At 41.8% G+C, this 20235-nt stretch overlaps 1 protein-coding gene across 1 annotated transcript in view; it reads left to right on the top strand.

Moving 5' to 3' along the window:
- The first annotated feature begins 4772 nt into the window (after positions 1 to 4772).
- LOC132383663 (cytochrome c oxidase assembly protein COX16 homolog, mitochondrial) overlaps positions 4773 to 20235 on the top strand; it is a 72158-nt gene continuing 56695 nt past the window's right edge. The window contains exon 1 of the mRNA XM_059954858.1: positions 4773 to 4890. Within this exon, the coding sequence (XP_059810841.1) occupies positions 4840 to 4890 (51 nt within the window). The 5' untranslated portion in view covers positions 4773 to 4839. The remainder of the gene's footprint in view (positions 4891 to 20235) is intronic.

Here is a 20235-nt window from a genome sequence, read left to right as displayed (position 1 = left end):
ATGGAATTAGGAGAGCCAGAAGGGACCACGAGAAGGCCTTGGTGAGCAGGATTAAGTAAAACCCCAAAGCATTCTACAAGTACGTGAAGAGCAAGAGGATGAGCCGCGAGAGAATAGGACCAATCAGGTGCGATAAAGGACTCGGAGGAGGTAGCAGAGATACTTAATAAATACTTTTGCTTGAGTATTCACCAGAGAGAAAGACTTTGGCAATCCTGGGGATGACTTACAGTGGACTGAAATGCTTGAGGATATAGACATTAAGAAAGAGGATGTGCTGGAACTTTTGAAAAACATTAAGTTGGATAAGTCACCAGGACTGGATGAGATATATCCCAGGCTACTGTGGGAAGCGAGGGAGGAGATTCCTGAGTCTCCTGCAACGATCTTTGTGTCATCAATAGGGATGGGAGAGGTACCGGAGGATTGGGGAGGTTGCAACAGTTGTTCCCTTGTTCAACAAAAGGAGTAGAGGTAATTCAGGAAATTATAAACCAGTGAGGCTGACTTCAATGGTGGACAAGTTGTTGGAGAAGATCCTGAGAGGCAGGATTTATGAGCATTTGGAGAGACATAATGATTAGGCATAGTCGAGGGTAGGTTCTACCTTATGAACCTGATTGAATTCTTTGAGGATATAACAAAACACATTGGTGAAGGTAGAGCAGTGAATGTAGTGTATATGGATTTCAGTAAGGCACTTGATAAGGTTCTCCATGGAAGGCTCCTTCAGAAAGTAAGGAGGCCTAGGATCAAAGGAGACACTGCTTTATGGATCCAGAATTGGCTTGCCCATTGAAGGCAAAATGTGATTGTAGATGGTTTGAATTTTACATGGAGGTTGGTGACCAGTGGTGTTTCACAGGGATCTGTTCTGGGACCCTACTCCTTGTGATTTTTATAAATGACCTGGATGAAGAAGGGAGGATTAGTAAGTTTGTTGATGACACAAAGGTTGGGGGTGGTGTGAATAGTCTGGGTGTTTTTCAGAGGTTACAGTGGGACATTGATAGGATGCAGAACTGGACTAAGAAGTGGCAGATGGACTTTAACCCACATAAGTGTGAAGTGGTTCATTTTGGTAGCTCAAATTTGAAGACAGAATATAATGTTAATGGTAAGACTCTTGGCAGTGTGGAGGATCAGAGGGATCTTGGGGTCCGTGTCCATATGATACTCAAAGCTGCTGCACGGTTGACAGCGTTATTAAGAAGGCTTATGGTGTGTTGGCATTCACCAACCATGGGATTGAGTTCAAGAGCTGTGAGGTAATGTTACAGCTATATAAGACCTTGGTTAGATCCCACTTGGAATACTGTGTTTAGTTCTGGTCACCTCACTACAGGAAGGATGTAGATACTATAGAGAGAGAATACACAAGAGATTTACAAGGATGTTGCCTGGATTGGGGAGCATGTCTCATGAGAATAGGTTGAGTGAACTTGGCCTTTTCTCCTTGGAGTGACGGAGGATGAGAGGTGACCTGATAGAGATGTATTAGACGATGAGGGGCATTGATTGTGTGGATAGCCAGAGGCTTTTTCCCAGGGCTGAAATGACTAACATGAGGGGGCATAGCTTTAAAGTGCTTGGAGAAAGGTACTGAGGGGATATCGGGGGTAAGTTTTTCATACATAGAGTGGTGGGTGCGTGGAATGCACTGCTGGCGGTGGTGGTGCAAGCAGTTACAATAGGGTCCTTTAAGAGCCTCTTAGATAGGTACACGGAGCTTAGGAAAATAGAGGGCTTTGCGCTAGGGAAACCCTAGGCAGTCTCTAGAGTAGATTACATGGTTGGCACAACATTGTGGGCCGAAGGGCCTGTAATGTGCTGTAGATTTCTATGTTCTATGTTCAATATGCTTCACTGTTCTGGTATTTAGAACACAAGAACATAAGAAATAGGAGCAGGAGTAGGCCATCTAGCCCGTCGAGCCTACTCCAACATTCACTAAGGTCATGGCTGATCTGGTCATGGACTCATCTCCACCAGCTGCATTTTCCCCATAACCCTTAATTCCCCCACTATGCAAAAATCTACCCAAATCTATATTTACTGAGGTATCCTCCACTGCTTCATTGGGCAGAGAATTCCACAGATCCACCACCCTCTGGGAAAAGCAGTTCCTCCTCATCTCCGTCCTAAATCTACTCCCTGAATCTTGAGGCTATGTCCCCTAGTTCTCGTCTCACCTACCAGTGAAAACAACTTTCCTGCCTCTATCTTATCTATCCCTTACATAATTTTATATGTTTCTATACTATCTGCTCTCTTTCTTCTGAATTCCAGTGAGTACAGTCACAGGCGACTCAATCTCTCCTCATAGCCTAACCCCCTCATCTCTGGAATCAACCTGGTGAACCTCTTCAGCACTGCCTCCAAATCCAGTATATCCTTCCTCAAGTAATGAGACCAGAACTGTACACAGTAGTCCAGGTGCGGCCTCACCAGTACACTATACAGTTGCAGCATTACCTCCTTGCTGTTAAGTTCAATCCCTCTGGCAATGAAGGCCAACATTCCTGCTGCACCAACAAACCAACCTTTTGTAATTCATGCACAAGCACCCGCAAGGCCCCCTGATCAGCAGCATGCTGCATTTTTTTTTACCATTTAAATAATAATCTGATCTTCTATTTTTCCTTCCAAGGTGGATGACCTCGCATTTACCAACATTGTACTCCATCTGCCAAACACTTGCTCACTTACTTAACCTATCCATATCTCACTGTGGACACTCCATATCTTCTGCACAATTTGCTTTTCCACTCAATTTAGTATCATCAGCAAACTTAGATATATTACACTTGGTCCCTCTTTCAGATCATTAATGTATACTGTGTACGGTTGCGGGCCCAGCACCGACCCTACAGCACACCGCTCACCACTGATTGCCAACCAGAGTAACACCCATGTATCCCATTCGTCCTGTAACCTCTGGGTCAGCTTCTTTTAGGGTCATCTAATGTCCGTGGTATTCCACATACTGGATGTACACTGGGAAAGTGTTGGAAAACAGAGTGACCTAGAAAGTGGCACTGTGGGAAATTAGGGTGGTGAAGAAGGTCTTTGGGGTGCTGCTCTTCACCAGTCAGGTCACTGAATATAGAAGTTGGGATGTTGTGCTGCAAGATGCTGGTGGAACTGCATTTAAAATTCTGTATTCAGTTTTGGCTCCACTATTATTAGAAAGATGCCATTAAGCTGTAAAAAGTGCAGGAGAGATTTATGAGGTGCAGGAGAGAGATTTATGAGGACGTGGTTAGAACTTTAAGCACTGAATTATGGAGAGAGATTGAGCAGGTTGGGTCTTTTTCCATTGCAGTGTAGCAGTATGAGGGCTGATCCCATAGAGGTGTGCAAAATCGCGAGCAGCACAGATAGGGTGAATGCTAAGTTCTTCCTCCAAGATTTCGGGTGTCAAGAACTAGAGGGCATGGGGTTAAGATAAGAAAGGAAAAAATTAATATGAACCTTTTCACCTTTAGTGTCAATAACATATTGAATGACCTGCCAGAGGAAGAGGTTGAGCAAGGTATAGTAACAACATTTAAATAATATTTTAACAGGTCCATGGATAGGAAAGGTTTCGAGGGATAGGGGCCAAATGTGGGCACATGGTACCATCTTACATGGGAATCTTGGTCGGCATGGATCAGTTTGATCAAAGGGTCTGTTTCCATGCTGTATGACTCTATGTAACTCACTCCTTTCTTTTCTCTTACCTATAGCTTCACTGTTCTGTCCATTGATAGTTGCCACTTTGTTCTACTTGTTAGTCTCCTCATCAATGTTACTTTCCTCTGCATCAAGGTTTGCAAATGCCTGTAACCTATTCTTTAACAATGGAAGAAAGGTTTATGATGCTTCAGAGAACCTAAGCTTCATGGCCCCCTTATTTAGCAGTTTGTAGTTATCACATTTAGCCCTATCAATCAGTACAGCTACTTTCAGCGTGTTATGACGGACCCCAAGATCTCTCTATACATCAGCAAAGTGAAGTTAGTATGGCATAATTTGCCTCACACAAAACTATGCTGACTGTAACTACTTAGGCTATGGTTTTCCGAATGCTCATAAATCCCTTCCCAAAGAATCCTCTCCAAGGTTTTTTTTTCCTGTCGCTGACGTGAGATGCAGTAGTCTATATTTTGTGGGATTATTTTTATTTCCCTTCATGGATAATTGAACGGTATTACCTACCAGCCACTCTTCAAACCTCGTCCGTGACTAGAAAGGTCACGAAGATCTTATCTCCTCAGATGTCGCATCTGAATTGTGACCTCCGCTCGCTTTCCTGTTTTCTACATTTTCTATATGTTCCGAATAAAATAATTTTGCACTTTTGCTTTTGTGATGAGTACGTCACTCTTCACACCATCGACTTCCTTTCAGCTTTCGCCACTGGCAGACACAAATTCCTAAACGACATCATACTGAGCAGCTGCTGGTTTTTCCATTCCTTTTTCTGAAACACATTCGTCTGCTAGATGAAAACTTTGTGTCTAATCTGAAATCTAGAGGGCCGAGGCGTTTGTTTTAGCTGGCTCTAACTCAGACCAAAGTGAAACTGGCAGGAGAACCTCGAGATCGTCAGACCATACAAGTTGCCCTATCATAATAAGCAGGGAGTAGTGAACAGCAAAAAACAAAATCGGTTTCACTAGAACAATTGTAATGGTCACGTTAAATGGGGTGATTTGAATAAAGGAAATGTTTAACTTTGCCTTGAAATAGGCTGAACAGGCTAGCAGCCGCCCGGACGGGGTTGGTGATGTACAAGCGGAAGTAGGTGTGCATCGATGAAACGTTCCCCGGCACCCAAACCCGGTCTGTGTCATGGACTATCTGAGAGGGAGTAGAACACTAAGGTTCGGGCTGCCGATGCTGGTGAGGTCCTGTGTGGAAAAAGAGGGCGTGTGGGACGAGGATAATAAAGGGACTGAATGGAGAAATGTGTGTTTGTTAGGAGAAGCATGTGGGGGATATTTGTGTGTGTGTTTTTGGGAGACATGCATGTGGGGGATGTGTGTAGGTGGAAAGTTGTAGATGGGCAGAGGAATTCCCCAGCCCATACCTCTCTCCATTCTGTAATAATTAGTTGATCACTTGATGGGAAGAGATTGACATAGGGATGAGGGACGAACCACCACTTTGGATTCATAGATGATTTACGTTGGAATGACCTTCTTATTATGAAAAAAAGAAATGGAATTTAAGGGGTCAGGCAACAATGGAAATAGATGTACAATTATAAAAGTAAATGACTGTTGGCCTTTCTCAGAGATTGATATTCAAAATGTGATACAGATCCTTAATCTGACTCGATGTGAAATATTGTATCAACGTTCATAAATACAAAAGTACTCACTGTTCTCCATTTATTATTCAAGAGAGCAGTTTTCATAAACTTGTTTTACTCCTTTGAGTTGAAAGATTTGAATGGTGATCTATTAATTGTTTAGAATGAATCAGCAATTTGATTGTGTTGATACAAAGAAAGTATCCTTTCTGTTGAGGTAACACTGATTATTAAAATTAGAGGGAGGAACATTTTCACATTGTGGTGAAAGTTTCTGGATTTGTCCTCCAAAAATTTGTGAATGTATAAAAAAGTAAGAAGGCTAAACTGTCCTTTGTAAACAAGAGAAAATCTGCAGATGCTGGAAGTTAATGTAATACACACACAAAATGCTGGAGGAGCCCAGCAGGTCAGGCAGCATCTATAGAATAGAGGAAGTAGTCAACGTGTCAGGCTGAGACCTTTCCTTAGGACTTGCTCTGCCATTCAGTAAGATTTTGATGTGATCTTGATCTTTGCTTTGTTTTCCTGCTTGACTCCCATGATGAATCAACTGAAAGTTTCAATATAGAAATATAGATACATGAAATAGCAGCACACATAAAATGTTGGAGGAATTCAGCAGGTCAGGCAGCATCTATGGATGGAAATAAACATTCAATGTTTCAGACTGAGATCTTTTATCAGAACTGGAAAGAAAGGAGTCAGAAGCCAGAATGAGGAGGTGTAGTGGGGAGGAGGAGGAGGAGTATAAGCTGGCAAGTGTTAGACGAGATCAGGTGAGGGGGGAAGGTGGGTGGGTGGAGAGGGAGACGTGAATGATATAAGAGGCTGGGAGGTGATAAGTGGAAGGATAAATGGCTGAAATAGAAGCAATCTAATAGGAAATGGTTTATTTCTTAAATATAAATGTTTATTCCATAAAAGTAGTTTCTTTGTGGGGTGTAGCTACCAACAAAAGTGAATAATCAAAGTGATTCAATGCGTGATCCAAAGGACTAATGATATTCATGGCTGCTTTTTGTTTTTGTGACATTTTTGTTTCATTGTGCTGCGTGACGCTCCACATGCTTTGATTCTCCTTCCAAGTCCTCTGTATTGTAGTAGCATAAAGATGAGAAAATCTTCAGATGCAGGAAATCAGGGTCTCAGCCTGGAACGTTGACTGTTTACTCTTTTCTATAGATGAGTTCCTCTAGCAATTTTGTGTGTTTCTCTGTATTGTTCTGGTTCAATAATTGGCTGATGTCTAAATCTGCTTGATCTTAATTTCACCCCACAGCCTTGACTCTTGTATGTGAAATGCCAAGAACATCATATTCCCAATATTTTGTATTTCCAGTTGTAAAATCTGATTTGTCATATTTTTAATTTGTACTCACTAGGAATCCCCATATTCATACAGATAATGGAATTCTCTTGCTTTATAATATTATGCCATTGATGATATTACAGCACATGGTTTACACAAAAAATTTCTTGCTACAGGTGAAGAATTCTGATATAAACAAAGAAAACACTGGTAATGCGCAACAGGTCAGGCAGCTTCTATGGAAACAGAAACTGGGTGAAAATTTTCAGATTCATAACATGTGAGTTTATGAATCTGAATGGTGGTTGATGTGTCCTCGTTCAGCGGGGGTCTGTGACTAACGGATCTGTACAGGGACCTCTGCTCTTTGAGATGTATCTAATTTACTTAGCTGAAACTGTGGAATGGTAGGTTAGTAAGCTTGCAGATTGTTGCTGTTATGGCTATTGTGGAAGAGTTCCAAAGGATAAAGTGGGATTTAGATAACTTATGGCACACCTAAGCTACAGCCATGCAGACAGTCTCAACCCAGTACAATTCACCTACTGCCAAACCAGGTCCAAGGCACATGCCATCTTCCTGGCCTTAAAATCATCTCTGGAGCATCTGGACAATAAAGGCACCATTGTTAGACACATTGTTATTGACTACAGATTCACTTTCAATATTATAATTCCCAGCAAACTCAGCTCCGAACTCCTGGACCTGGGACTCAACACCTCTCTTTGCAATTGAATCCTTAACTTCCTGACCAGCAGACTGCATTCTGTAAAGATAGACAGCAACTCCTCTACCACAATTGTCCTCGACAAGGATGCCACATGACTGTGACCTCAGCCCCTACTCTGCTCCCTGTGTATTCACAACTGCATCTACAGATATGCAGATATCACCATAGTAGACTGAATCTCAAATAACAATGAGATGGAGAATAAGAAGGAGAAAGAGTGGCCAGTAGCATGGTGTCACAACAGCAACCTTTCCAGTAATGTCAGCAAAACAAAAGAATTGATGATTGACTTCAGAAAGGGGGATGATGTGGTGATGCTGAGGTCAGGCAGTTGAGAGCATCAAGATCCTTGGAGTGAACATCACCAATAGCCTGCCCTGGTCCAACCATGGAGATGCCATTTCCAAGAAGGCACATCTAGTTCATCAGGAGGACAAAGAAATTTAGCATGTTCTACTTTTTACCAATGAACTATAGAAAGCATCCTATTCAGATGCATCATGGATTGATATGACAACTGCTCTGTATGGGACCACAAGCAAATGCACAGAGCTGTGAGCATGGTTCAGCACATCACAGAAACCAGCATCCCCTATGGCCTCTCTCTACACTTCTTGCTGCTTTGGTAAAGCAAGCAGTATAATCAAAGACCCCACCTGCCCGAGACATTCTCCTTTCTCCCCCCTCCATTCGGCCAGAAGCTATAAAATCATGTAAGCACTTTTCACAGCGGTCAAGAACAGCGTCTGTCCTCCTGTAAAAAGACAATTGAATTGTTTCCTTGAACAATAAGGTGTATTTTTCACATCACAATCTAGCTTTGCACTTTATTGTTTGCCTGCACGGCACTTTCTCTGCAACTTTGCTATTTTATTTTACATTCTGTTATTGTTTTCGTTTGTACTACCTTAGTGCACTGTTGTAATGAATTTATCTGTATGGATGGTGAAACAAAGTTTTTACCAAACCTTGGTACATATGACAACAATAAACTGATTTGCCAATGTAGTATAGAATAGAACTTTATTGTCATTACTCAAGACAACGAGATTGTGGTGCTACTCTAGTCCATGCAAAGCAGATATTTACAAAGTGTGTGTACTGCTTAATTTAAAAAAGATGACATGCTTACATGCAGCAAGTGACTTTGACAGTCCGTAAACACTCTAAGGCTGTTGGCAAGCCAGGGTGTAGCATTATTCAGCTGCACAACAGCCCTCAGAAAGCAGCTGCTTTTCATTCTTCCTGTCTTGGCTAAGATGTTTCTGTATCTCCTACCAGATGGCAGGAGATTGAACAGACAGTGCCCAGGATGGTATGTGTTTTTAATGATGTTACAAGTGTGGTGTAGGCATTGTGAGTTGTGGATTGTCTCCAGGTCCAGTAGTTGTGTCCCAGTGATGTGCTGAGCACATCATTGGGACTCAATACTTTGCACTTTCAGATGTGGGTGGAGAAATGACATATGGAATTTATTGCAGGCAAATGGGATGTTTGGCACTTCCTCGTATGAAAGGGGAAAGTAAACAGTTTATGGCAGGACCCTTAACAGTATTGATATACAGAGGGAATTTTGGGTCTAAGTCGATAGCTCCCTGTAGGTGGTGCACAAGTTGATAGTGGTTAAAAAATATTGTAGGGCATTGAGTTCAAGAATGTTGTGTTGCAGCTTCATGAAACTGTGTTTAGGTCATATCTAGAAGATTGCATTCAATTCTGGTCACCCCTTTATAGGAAGGATGTTGGGGCTGTGGACAGAAGCAGTTTATGAGGTTGCTTTCTGGATTACAGGGCAAGGAGAGACTGGATAACTCGGGCTTGCTTACTCTGAGGCAGTAGAGGCTGAGGGAAGACATGGGAATTCGTAAAATAATGAGAGATGAGGATAAAGCAGACAGCCGATATGCTTTTCCCCCAGGGCCAAAATGCCTAATACCAGAGGGCGTGCATTTAAGGCAAGAGGAGGAGTGATCACAGGTATGTATTTATACACAGAAGATCATGTGTGCATAGAATGCCATGTCATAGGTGGTGATGGAGGCAGACATGAAAGAGATATTGGAAGCTCTTGGATTGGCACATGAATATGCAGAAAATTGAGGGATATGAAGGCCATAAGACATGGAAGTAGAATTTGGCCTATCAATTCTGCTCTGTCATTCGATCATGGATGATTTATTTTCCCTCTCTACCCCATTCTCTTGTATCTTTTCCTAACCTTTGATGCCCTACTATTCAAGAACCTGTCTGATTTAAATATACCCAATGACCATGACAACGAATTCCATGTATTCGTTACCCTCTGGCTAAAGAAATCCTTCCTCATCTATTCTAAAGGGATATACTTCTATTCTGAGGCTATACCCTCTGGTCCAAGGCTCTCCCACTAATGGAAACATCCTCCCCATTTCCATCCTATCTAGGCCTTTCAATATCTGGTGCATTTCAATGGGATTTCCACCCCCCACCCCCCTATTCTTATAATCTCTGGAAAGTACAGGCCCAGGGCCATCGAGTGCTCCTCACATGTTAATCCTTTCATTCCCAGGATCATTGTCATAAACCTCCTCTGGACCCTCTAAAATGCCAGAAGGCAGAAGAGATTAGGCATCTTGAGCTTAATTAGTTTGATTTAGCATCATGGGCTGAACTTTTTATGGTCAACACCTTATTCCAACCTATTCAATTAACAATTCAACTTCTTGATTCTTGCACTCAACATCTAATTGTTGGAGCCAATGGAGTACCAGCCCAGTATTATAATTACAGTGTTACTATTTCCTACAGCCCTCCTTGATCTGTTTCCCAAACTTGGATGTACTTCTGGAATATAATAAATTATGTTCAAAATGTTTGCCTGTTTCCCATACTGCAATACCATAAACGCTCGATAGGTATTTATTTGGTAAATATGTGGTAAATGTACACCAAATATATGTGATAAGTATATGCTTGAAAGTGGGAAGGTAGGGGCAGAATGGGTCTGGTGGAAAGCTTGCAGCTATATAGGACCCTGGTCAGACCCTACTTGGAGAACTGTGCTCAGTTCTTGTCGCCTCACTACAGGAAGGATGTGGAAACCATGGAAACGGTGCAGAGGAGATTTACAAGGATGTTGCCTGGATTGGGGAGCATGCCTTATGAAGACAGGATGAGTGAACTCGGCCTTTTCTCCTTGGAGTGACGGAGGATGAGAGGTGACCTGATAGAGGTGTATAAGATGATGAGAGGCATTGATTGTGTGGATAGTCAGGAGCTTTTTCTCAGGCTGAAAAGGCTGCCAATAGAGGGCACAGGTTTAAGGTGCTTGGAAATGGGTACAGAGGAGATGTCAGGGGTAAGTTTTTTACACAGAGAGTGGTGAGTGCCTGGAATGGGCTGGCGGTGGCAGCGGTGGAGGGGGGAGACGATAGGGTCTTTTAAGAGACTCCTGGATGGGTACATGGAGCTAAAAAAAATAGAGGCCTATGGGTAAGCCTAGTAATTTCTAAGGTAAGGACATGTTTGGCACAACTTTATGGGTCGAAGGGCCTGTATTGTGCTGTAGGTTTTCTATGTTTCTATGAAAGGGTAGTGTTATGAATGTACCACAGCTCTGAGGGGCAGAAGGGGCGGGAGCAGCCCCCTCCTTCCGGAGAATCGCAAGAGCACTATTAATTCGGGTCTCGGACCCAGGCAAATGAGAGACAATGTAATGGTTTTGGCCAGGGCTCTTAGAGACACCTGTGCTGAGGGCATGACCCTGCTACGTGACAGCTACCACGGATATGGACACCCTCGGGCAATGTGGGGGTGGGGATTACATCACCCTACTTTGATGGACATCTACAACTCTGCAAGTCAAGATAAAAGGGGACTGCAGAAGGTGGTACCCCAGAGAGACGCACCAGAAGGACTCGATCGATCAACGCTCCCGTGATAGCTGGAAGCCAGTCAAAAGCCACGTGCGCTCCGTAACTTCTCTGCCTGGGGAGCGGGTGACTGATAATACCGAGGAGGACTTCAAACTAATAACAGGGAAATTACGCACCCCTGATTCAACGGAGTTGCTTCATCAAAGACCCGGGCAAGTTTTGTCGTTTCTCCTCACTCTCTCTGAAACACGTGAAACCCAGCGATTCCCCAAAAAGACTGAAGCCTGCAGACTTCTGAGTGACTTTTATATTTCCAATGGACAATATATTATCCCCTAGACAACAGTCGAGATTACTTCTTAATGATGATTATTGCTATACCCGTGCTTTAGATTGAGTTTTGCTGATGTATATGTTCTGAATGTTTGTATTAACCTTACTTTTGTGCCCCCCTTTATGAATAAAACCGTTCGAAAATAGTGCCATCAGACTCCAACGGACCTCTCTATCTTTGCTGGTGAGTTATCCAGTTACGGGATACGTAACAGTAGAATGAATTGGGAGCCTGAGGACCCACACTACCAGGTTTAGGAACAGTTATTATCCTTCAGCCATCAGGCTCCTGAACCAGTGTGGGTAACTTCACTCACCTCAGCACTGAATGCAACCTATGGACTCACTTTTAAGGACTCGGCAACTCATGCTGTCAGTATTATTTATTTATTTATTGTGCATTTGCACAGTTTGTCTTTATTTGCACGTTGGTTGCTTGTCAGTCTTGTTTGTGTTTAGTTTTACATCAATTCTATTGTATTTGTTCTACTGTGAGTAATCGCAAGAAAATGAATCAGGGTTGGATATGGTGATGTATACGTACTTTGGTAATAAATTTACTTTGAAACATGTGACTTGTGTCATTATTAGCTGAGAAAGTAACGTGGGTGGTATTTAAGTAAGTGGCCTGAGTCTCTAGCCAAAGGAAAGAAAAAGAGCATGTGGCACAGAGATTGGCAGTATATGTTTGTGACCAGTGTGTGATTTGTAAAAATAACTTAATGTGCAGCAGAAGACATGATTACCATGCCTTGGCTTTTGCAATTTAAAAGAGCCTTTGTCTTTCCTGTCTCTGGATGGCTAGTTTCCAGACTACCTCGCCTATACAGTCACATCACAGGTGGGTTCTTGCAAGTTGGTAAGCTTCCCCCCCCCCCCCCCCACATCCTTCATTTATCCCATGGTAAGGAGTTTATGGATGTTGATGGTGTGGGACTAACTGGACTGGTATTTGAGAGAGCTGACGTGCCATTGATGGATTAAGTGTCCTTCCTCTGTGATGTGCAGTTGAGTGACTCTGCCGGTTTGGATACTGGTGTCAGGTTTTTACCATTGAAAGGAAATACTTGGAGTTATAAAAGACCCTTCAATAAACAAAACATTGCAGTGTGCTTCACAGCCAGAGAAATACTTTTTAACTGTTGTCACTGTTTTAATTTAGGAACTGTGACTGTGTGATAATAATCAGGTGTGACCTCTAATGGGAAAGAAAGATTTGCTCCGTTAAACTAAAGGATATTATTTGGTTTTTATTACTTGGGGACAAGAAAGTCTTTTATCACCCTTTTAAAATGCAGGCATAATCAACATTTTGGATGTTGTGCCTAATTTCCTGGCTCTGCCTTATAGATGATATTGTCCATGACCATTACTTGTGTATGGATATGCCAGGATGAGATGCAGAAATGTGCAAATTGTTTCAGAAAGTTTAATCTGTGCCAATTGTTACGTACCCCGTAACTGGGTGTCTTACCAGCAAAGATAGAAGTGTCCGTTGGAGTCTGGTGATACTATTTTCAACAATATTTATTAGCAAAAATATACAAAATAATATCAATGCAAATATACAGAGAATATACGTTAGCAATACTAAACCTAAAAGTGCGGGTATAATTATAATAACTAATGAAACAAGCTCTATCGTTGTCTAGGGGATAATGAATTGTCAGATGGAAATATAAAGTTCAGTTCATGCAGGCTGTGGTAGTTGTTTGTCGATGTGTTGCCATTTTGGTGGGGGGAGAGAGAGAGAACGAACAGTAACAGCTATTATCTTGCCAACCTTCCTTTGTGATTTTGATCCGTTGATGCGTTGTTGTGGCCATTCACGTATGACCCCTCCGTCCTTTAGCTAGACCATTCTTCTGTGGTGGACTCGTCACCCAGGCAAGGGTGGACACACACACAAGCCCCCACCGGTCTCGCTACAAAACACTGTGAGTTAAAATTTACTGACCCTTCGTTCGGTCTCCGGTCTCCCACCCTGTCTCGTGGGGGTTCTGCTGCTCACTAGTGTTTCTCCTGGTGCGTCTGAGGGGTGTTACCCCAGACCTCACTTTTATCCCCACTCACGGGGTCTCAGTTGTCAATCAGGTTAGGATGATGTAACCCATCAAACCAGCCACTCTGGTTGCCCCCTGAGGGGTTTCAATGAATAGAACAGTACCAAGTAAACAATCCTTCTCCAAAAGACAATAGCAGTAATCAATGGTTCCGCTCCTCTTTTGTTAGTAGGAGACGTTCCACCTTAGCTGTGTTTCTCTCTCTCTCATTCTCTTTCATGAGCTGTTATCAATAACAATTGCCCTGGTAGATTTCCTTTTTGTCTCTCTTACTTCCTTGTTAGCAGCATCGAAATAGTAGCGATTTGCGATTCTCCAAAAAGTGGGGGGGAGGGGCAGGGGCGCTCTGCACCCTTCTGCCCATCAGAGTTGTTCATCCTTCGTAACACAATAGATTCAACCCTCTTTAACAATTCAAAAGTAAAAACCTTGATGAGAAACTGCTGTCATACTTGTAATTCGGGAATGCTGCAAACCATCTTTTCATTGGAAACCTATGTAATTAGCAACATGTTGACGAGGTGATGTGATTTAGTGGTATTAGTTGAGGGATAGCTCTTGTCAGGATACCTGGGATTACCCTTTTGTTCATCTCTGAAATAGTGCCTTGTTTTCTCTTTGGTTCAGACTAATGCCTATTCCTTTGATAACAGGTTGACATGTCAAATGACATTCATTAAAAGGTTATTATCTCATCAAAGTCAGCACTCTAGTATCTCTGTAGATTATAAGTTCAAATCAGTGGAGTTGGCTTTGAACCAAAACTCTTCTGACTCGGAAGCTCAGTTACTATCAATCCCTTGATGCTGATGGGTGGTGCTGCAGAAGTGCAGTGTGCAGGTGAGCTGAATGACCTTTTTAAAAAATGTACCTTGTTGCATCTGGTTGACATTTGACTACGTAACAGGATCAGTTGGTTAGGGTATTTAAACTAATCCAGGTTAGAAAACAGAATCCATTATTAAAATTACTTTTCATGACTCTCCTGATCATTTTTACCTGTTGCCTCCGTTCTTACCTGTCGAACTGTAGGTGCAGAATCACCAACATTGACTACTTTTCTCACTCCTGGCATTGTTGCAGTTGAAATATTTGGTCCTCTCCAGCCCTTTATCTTTCCCACCCACCCAACCTCACCTATCACCTTCTAGCTAATCCTTCTTCCCCTCCCCCCACCTTTTTATTCTGGCATCTTCTTTCCTTTCCAGTCCTGGTGAAGGGCCTCGAAATGTTGACTGCTTATTAATTTCCATAGATGCTGCCTGACTGGCTGAGTTCTTCCATTAATTTGAGTGTATTTATTTCATCATCTCCTCTTTTGCACAAAAATATTGCCCAAAATTAAAGCAAAATTAAATCATTAATACAATATTGGTACAGCTTCTCATTTCTGGACACCCTCCCCCCACTGTTTTGAAATTGTCAGACAGCTTATGTCATTTTTCCAATTGCTATTTAACAGCCAGTGATATATTTTTTTAGTAGGTGCATGGCCTTTCAATATGGATATGCACCCAAGTAAATGAGTTAAGTTTGAGAGGTTTCTTAAAATGTGCATTTTATTGCATGTTAATGGGCAGGGTCTGATTCGATAAAATAATATGTGAGCCAGGAGAAAAAAATTGCAAGAATTAGAATGCAAGTGGTTTGCCTGTAACTCAGTTTCTTTCAGCAATAGAATCAAGACATTACTGCATTAGAGACACTGCACTACTTTTCCAATAGCACCATGACCCTAAACCATTAGAAGCCGTTAGTGTTTAGGTATATGGATTTTTGGATGTTAATTTTTTAATATGAATTATCCTGATGCCTAAAAAATGCATGCATTCAAAGATACAAAAGTGTACATGTTTAGCTTCACTGAGATAGTTTAAGAACAGCTGATAAAAGTTTCATAAAGCAGCAGAAATATAAAGACTTTGTTATGTTTAAGGCTTAGGCTTGTGTACTGTATTGTTTAAATTCTGGGTATTTTGATAGCAGATTGTATTGTGCTAATAATCAAAAGAGGATCAGAAATGTGAATAGAATGGAATTCAGACACAATGAAGATTTCTTTGAGCTCTTAGACAAAAAAAACAGTAATTAATCTGTACAGTTGTCTTTGTTTAGGTGTACCTTTTGAGGAAGTTCCACCCCAGCATATTTAGCCATTATGAAAGAATCTTTCAAAGCATCAAAGAGCTTGAAGTGCGAGTCATAGTAACTTAAACAGCAGATGCAGGGGAAATGCTGATCTGGTGCTTCATTACGATAGAAAAACTACAGGGGGAGACATAATCAAGAACAACAGAAAATCTTTTTAAGAACAAAAATAATTTAAATGGTTTCTTGCAAAGCATCGTAATCTTAAATCTTGAATTCAAAATGGTGTAGGATGTCGAAGGACTGAGTAGAAATTTACTTGTTATTATCAACTGATAACAATACCTGCAATTTCACAAATATGGAACCATTCTTACTTTTCCATTATTATAAACTCTCACATTTATTGAGAAACATTTTTTATGCCTGTTCCGCTACTGGCCTTTAGGACAGCAATGAAGATTGCTATCTCTGGTAGTGTTCAGGGCTTCCTTCATTGTGTCAGTAGCTCCCTCTCAGCTTTCACTACTGTCAGTCATGCAAGCCCTGGGTGGAGACTCAGGACTGCCATTGCACTCAGATAGAGAAGGATTTTTCGTTGCTGTTTCCATAACAGTTTTGTTTTACCAGTCAGGGTTGTTGGCCCTGGGCTGAAGCCCTGAACCTGGAGGACCAGTGGACCACTCTTAGTCTGTCCTCTACCCTTTGACCAGTTTGGCATGGTGACCCTGCCAAGAGCCAAAGCTTAAATCCCTGTCTCATGCCAACATACAGTTGCTCCCTGGGTCATTGAGGCATGCAAGCCTCCAAACCCAACATGGTTGTGGTCCTCTTGGAGGATCAAGAAACATACTGTGACATGCCTAATGTGGGTGCGGATTCTTTTGGAAAACATCTGGATTATTGAAATGATTAAATGAAAATAGATCTTAGAGATGGCATACTATTATTATTCCTGTTACATTCCATCTGGGCACACTAGTGTAGTAGTTAGTACAACACTTTAGAGTACCAGTGACCTAGGTTCAATTACTGCCAAGGAGTTTGTATGTTCTCCCTGTGACCCTGTGGGTTTTCTCTAGGTGTTCCAGTTTCCATGCATAGTCCAAAGATATACTGGTTTGTGGGTTTAGTGGTCATTGTAAATTGCCCCAAGGTTATGCTAGGGTTAAAATTGGGCTGGTGTGGCTGGAACAGCCTATTTCGTGCTGTGTCTCAATATATAAGTAAAAGTAATTGAATATGTTTAACCTATGCTATCTGCTGGTTAGAATCTCAACTGAATATTTGTGATAGTGTCATTTCTGGGGAAAAATGACATTTTGAGCAAAATAATTAATTCCTGAGTAAGGGATTTGTCAAAAGCCTGCAACAATAAATAACTACCGGTGCCATTGGAAAGTTAACTGGGTTTCTGAAAAGATTCTTTCATCTCCACAGGAGTTGTATGATGCTGACTGTAGGTTCTCTGAAAGGGAGATGGATATAGTTCTGTTATAATTCAGGGATGGTTATAGTTTCTTTAGAATCTGAATTATCGTCCGTGTCATGTCATGAAATTTATTGCTTTGTGACAGAAGTACTTTGCAAGACATAAAAATTACCATAAGTGACAAAACAAATAGTGCAAAGGATGAACATTGAGGTGGTATTCATAGGTTGACAGTCTGTTCAGAAATCTGGTGGTGGTAAGGGGAGAGCTCTGCAGTAAGTGTGGGTCTTGAGGCTTCTGGACTAACGAGAAGAGGGCATGTCCTGGATGGTGATGGTCTTCAATGATGAATGTCATCTTCTTGAGGCACCACTCTTCATTGTACATCTGTAGAAATTTTCCTTCAGGCTGCTCCTGCTGGAAAAGCAAATACAGTAGTGAGAGTGACTGGGTGGCACGTCTGGGACAACACAGCAACCTGCATCACTCTATTAGACCACTGTAAACCATGTTCTACTGATTGATGTGGTAAATGGATTCCTGTTCATGAGAAGGGAAGGATTATCATCTTGATATGTGATCAAGTCATGGAGACAAATACTAAGAACATGTATCTGATTTTGATCCAAATAGGAAATGTATCCACTGCCCTTCAAGACAAGAGTATTGGGTATTATTTACTGAAGGTACCACTGCAACCAGGTGAAATTAAGGAACATTTCGATTTAATTGAGCAAACATAATCTCTGATAGGTATTTAATATCGGAGTCCTAAGAAGCTGTAGATGCTGTAATCGGCAGCAAAAAAAAAACCTACTGGAGAAACTCACTGAGTCAGGCAGCACCAAGTGTTAGTGAAGGGATGGTTGATGTTTTAGGTTGAGACCTTGATACAGAAAGTCAGCTTGAAACTTTCACCATTCCTTTGCCTGTACAGATGCTGTCTGACCTGCTGAGTTCTTCTAGCAGTTTGATTTTGTCTTTGCTTTTATTTGAAACAGTGATTCTACTGAATGTTTAATAGTCATAGAGGAATACAGCACGGATACAGACCCTTTGGCTCAATGAGCCCATGCTGACCGTGTTGTCTAGCAGGATGATCCCAATTTCCTGTGCTCATCCCATGTTCCTCCAGGCCTCTCCTCTCTATGTGCCCATCCAAGTTCCTGCCTGAACCACTCTGGCTTCTTATTCCATAAGCTTGCCACTCTCTACGTTTTGAAAAATAGTTGTCTGCTCATTTTGTGCTCCCCTACGGAAGTGGTTAAAGGACTGTTACCACCTGCCTAACCTGTGCCTCTCAATTTTAACCACTCCTGTAAGGTTGCCTCTCCTATGTTCCAAGAAATAAATATCTAGCCTGACTAACCTCTCCCTGTAATTCAGGCCTTCCATGTCTTGGCAGAATCCTTAAAAGCCTTTTCTGTACTCTCTCCAGTTTAGCCACATCTTTCCTATAACAGGGTGACCAAAATTATACACAGTACTCAGTGCAGCCTCACCAATGTCTTATACAACTGCAACATGATGTCTTAATGCTCTGACTAATGAAAGACAGCATGTTGAACAATTCTTTTCACCACCCTGTCTACTTATGATGCTGCTTTCACCAAACTCTGCACTGTACTTCTAGGCCCTTCTGTTCCATTACACTCCCCACTGCTTGCCATTCATAGTGATGTCCTATGCTGGTTTGACTTTCCAAAATGTGTCAGCTTCCATTTATCTCTATTGAAATCCATTTGCCACTCCTTGGCCCAATTCCCCAGTTAATCAATATTCCCTATGATAACCTCCTTCACTATCACATCTCCTAATTTCGAGTAATTATGCAAACTTACTGATCAAGCTTTGTGCATTCACATCCAAATCATTTATATTTAAACAAAAATGAATAACCAAATTCCCAACATTGAACTCTACAACACACTACTAGTCACCCATCTCCATTCTGAGAAACACCTTCAACCACCACTCTCTGCTTCCAACCTTCAGATCCATTTTGATTCCACATTGCTGGCTCTCCCTGGATTCCATGGGAACTAACCTTCCAGACCAGCCTGCTATACAGTGCCCTCATATACCCTTCTCTAAAAGATTTGTCAAACATGACTTCCCACATTCCGAGCCAGGCCGACTCTTCCTAATCAAACTCATCTATCCAAATGCCTGTAGATCCTGTCCCTCAGAATTCCCTCCAATAACTTCCCGACCCCTGATGTCAGGCTGACCGGCTTGTGGTCCTCTGACTTGTCCTTGCCACCCCTCTTATACAGTTAGCTGCCTTCCAATCTTCTGGAATTTCACCAATGGCTAATGATGAAGCAAATATCTCTACAAGGGCCTCTGAAATTTCTTATCTTAGCTTTCCACATATTGCGGGGATGTACTTGGCCAGGCCCTAGGGATGTATGCACCTTGATGCACTGTTAAGGCTGTAAGTAACTCCCCTGTGTAAATATGAATGCTTTCTCTAAAATATCTCTTCTTGATTTCATTGTCTCTAGAGCAACCATAATTTTTTCCTCAGTAAAAACCAAGGAGAAATATTTGTTATTATTATGGGGGTGGTGGGGGGGCTACTACACAGGATTGAAAGAAGCTGCAAAAAGTTGTGAAGTCACTCTGCTCCAACATGGGCACTAACCTCCCCAGCATCCAGGATATCTTGAAGGAGCAATGCTTCAACAAGGATCCCAATTACATAGGACCTACCCTCTTATCGCTACCATCAGAAAGGAGGTACAGGACCCAGAAGGCACACACTCCATGATTCAGGAACAGCTTTTTCCCCTCTGCCATCAGATTTCTGATTGGGCTTTGAACCCTTGAACACTACCCCCCCATACCAATCTTTAACTTCAGTTCTATAATGATAACTGGACTAGAATGCCAGTGCAGTAATTTGGTCTGCAGATGTTTCTCAGTTACATAGAGGTGCAGAAGAAAAATGTATTTTGGGCAATTAAAACAAACATGAACATCTCATGCACTCAAAAATTTATTTATATTATCGAAAAGTTCATTCAGATTTTAAAAATCAGAGCATTTACTAAATAAGGAACAAATATTCAGCACAAGCATTAACTGCAATTTATTGCTTATTAAACCTAGAGCAATA

This window comes from Hypanus sabinus, chromosome 2, assembly GCF_030144855.1.
Source record: "Hypanus sabinus isolate sHypSab1 chromosome 2, sHypSab1.hap1, whole genome shotgun sequence".
In the NCBI taxonomy this organism is placed as follows: Eukaryota; Metazoa; Chordata; class Chondrichthyes; order Myliobatiformes; family Dasyatidae; genus Hypanus; species Hypanus sabinus.
The sequence above is the reverse complement of the archived record's forward strand: the minus strand, read 5'-3'. Positions and strand labels throughout refer to the sequence as shown.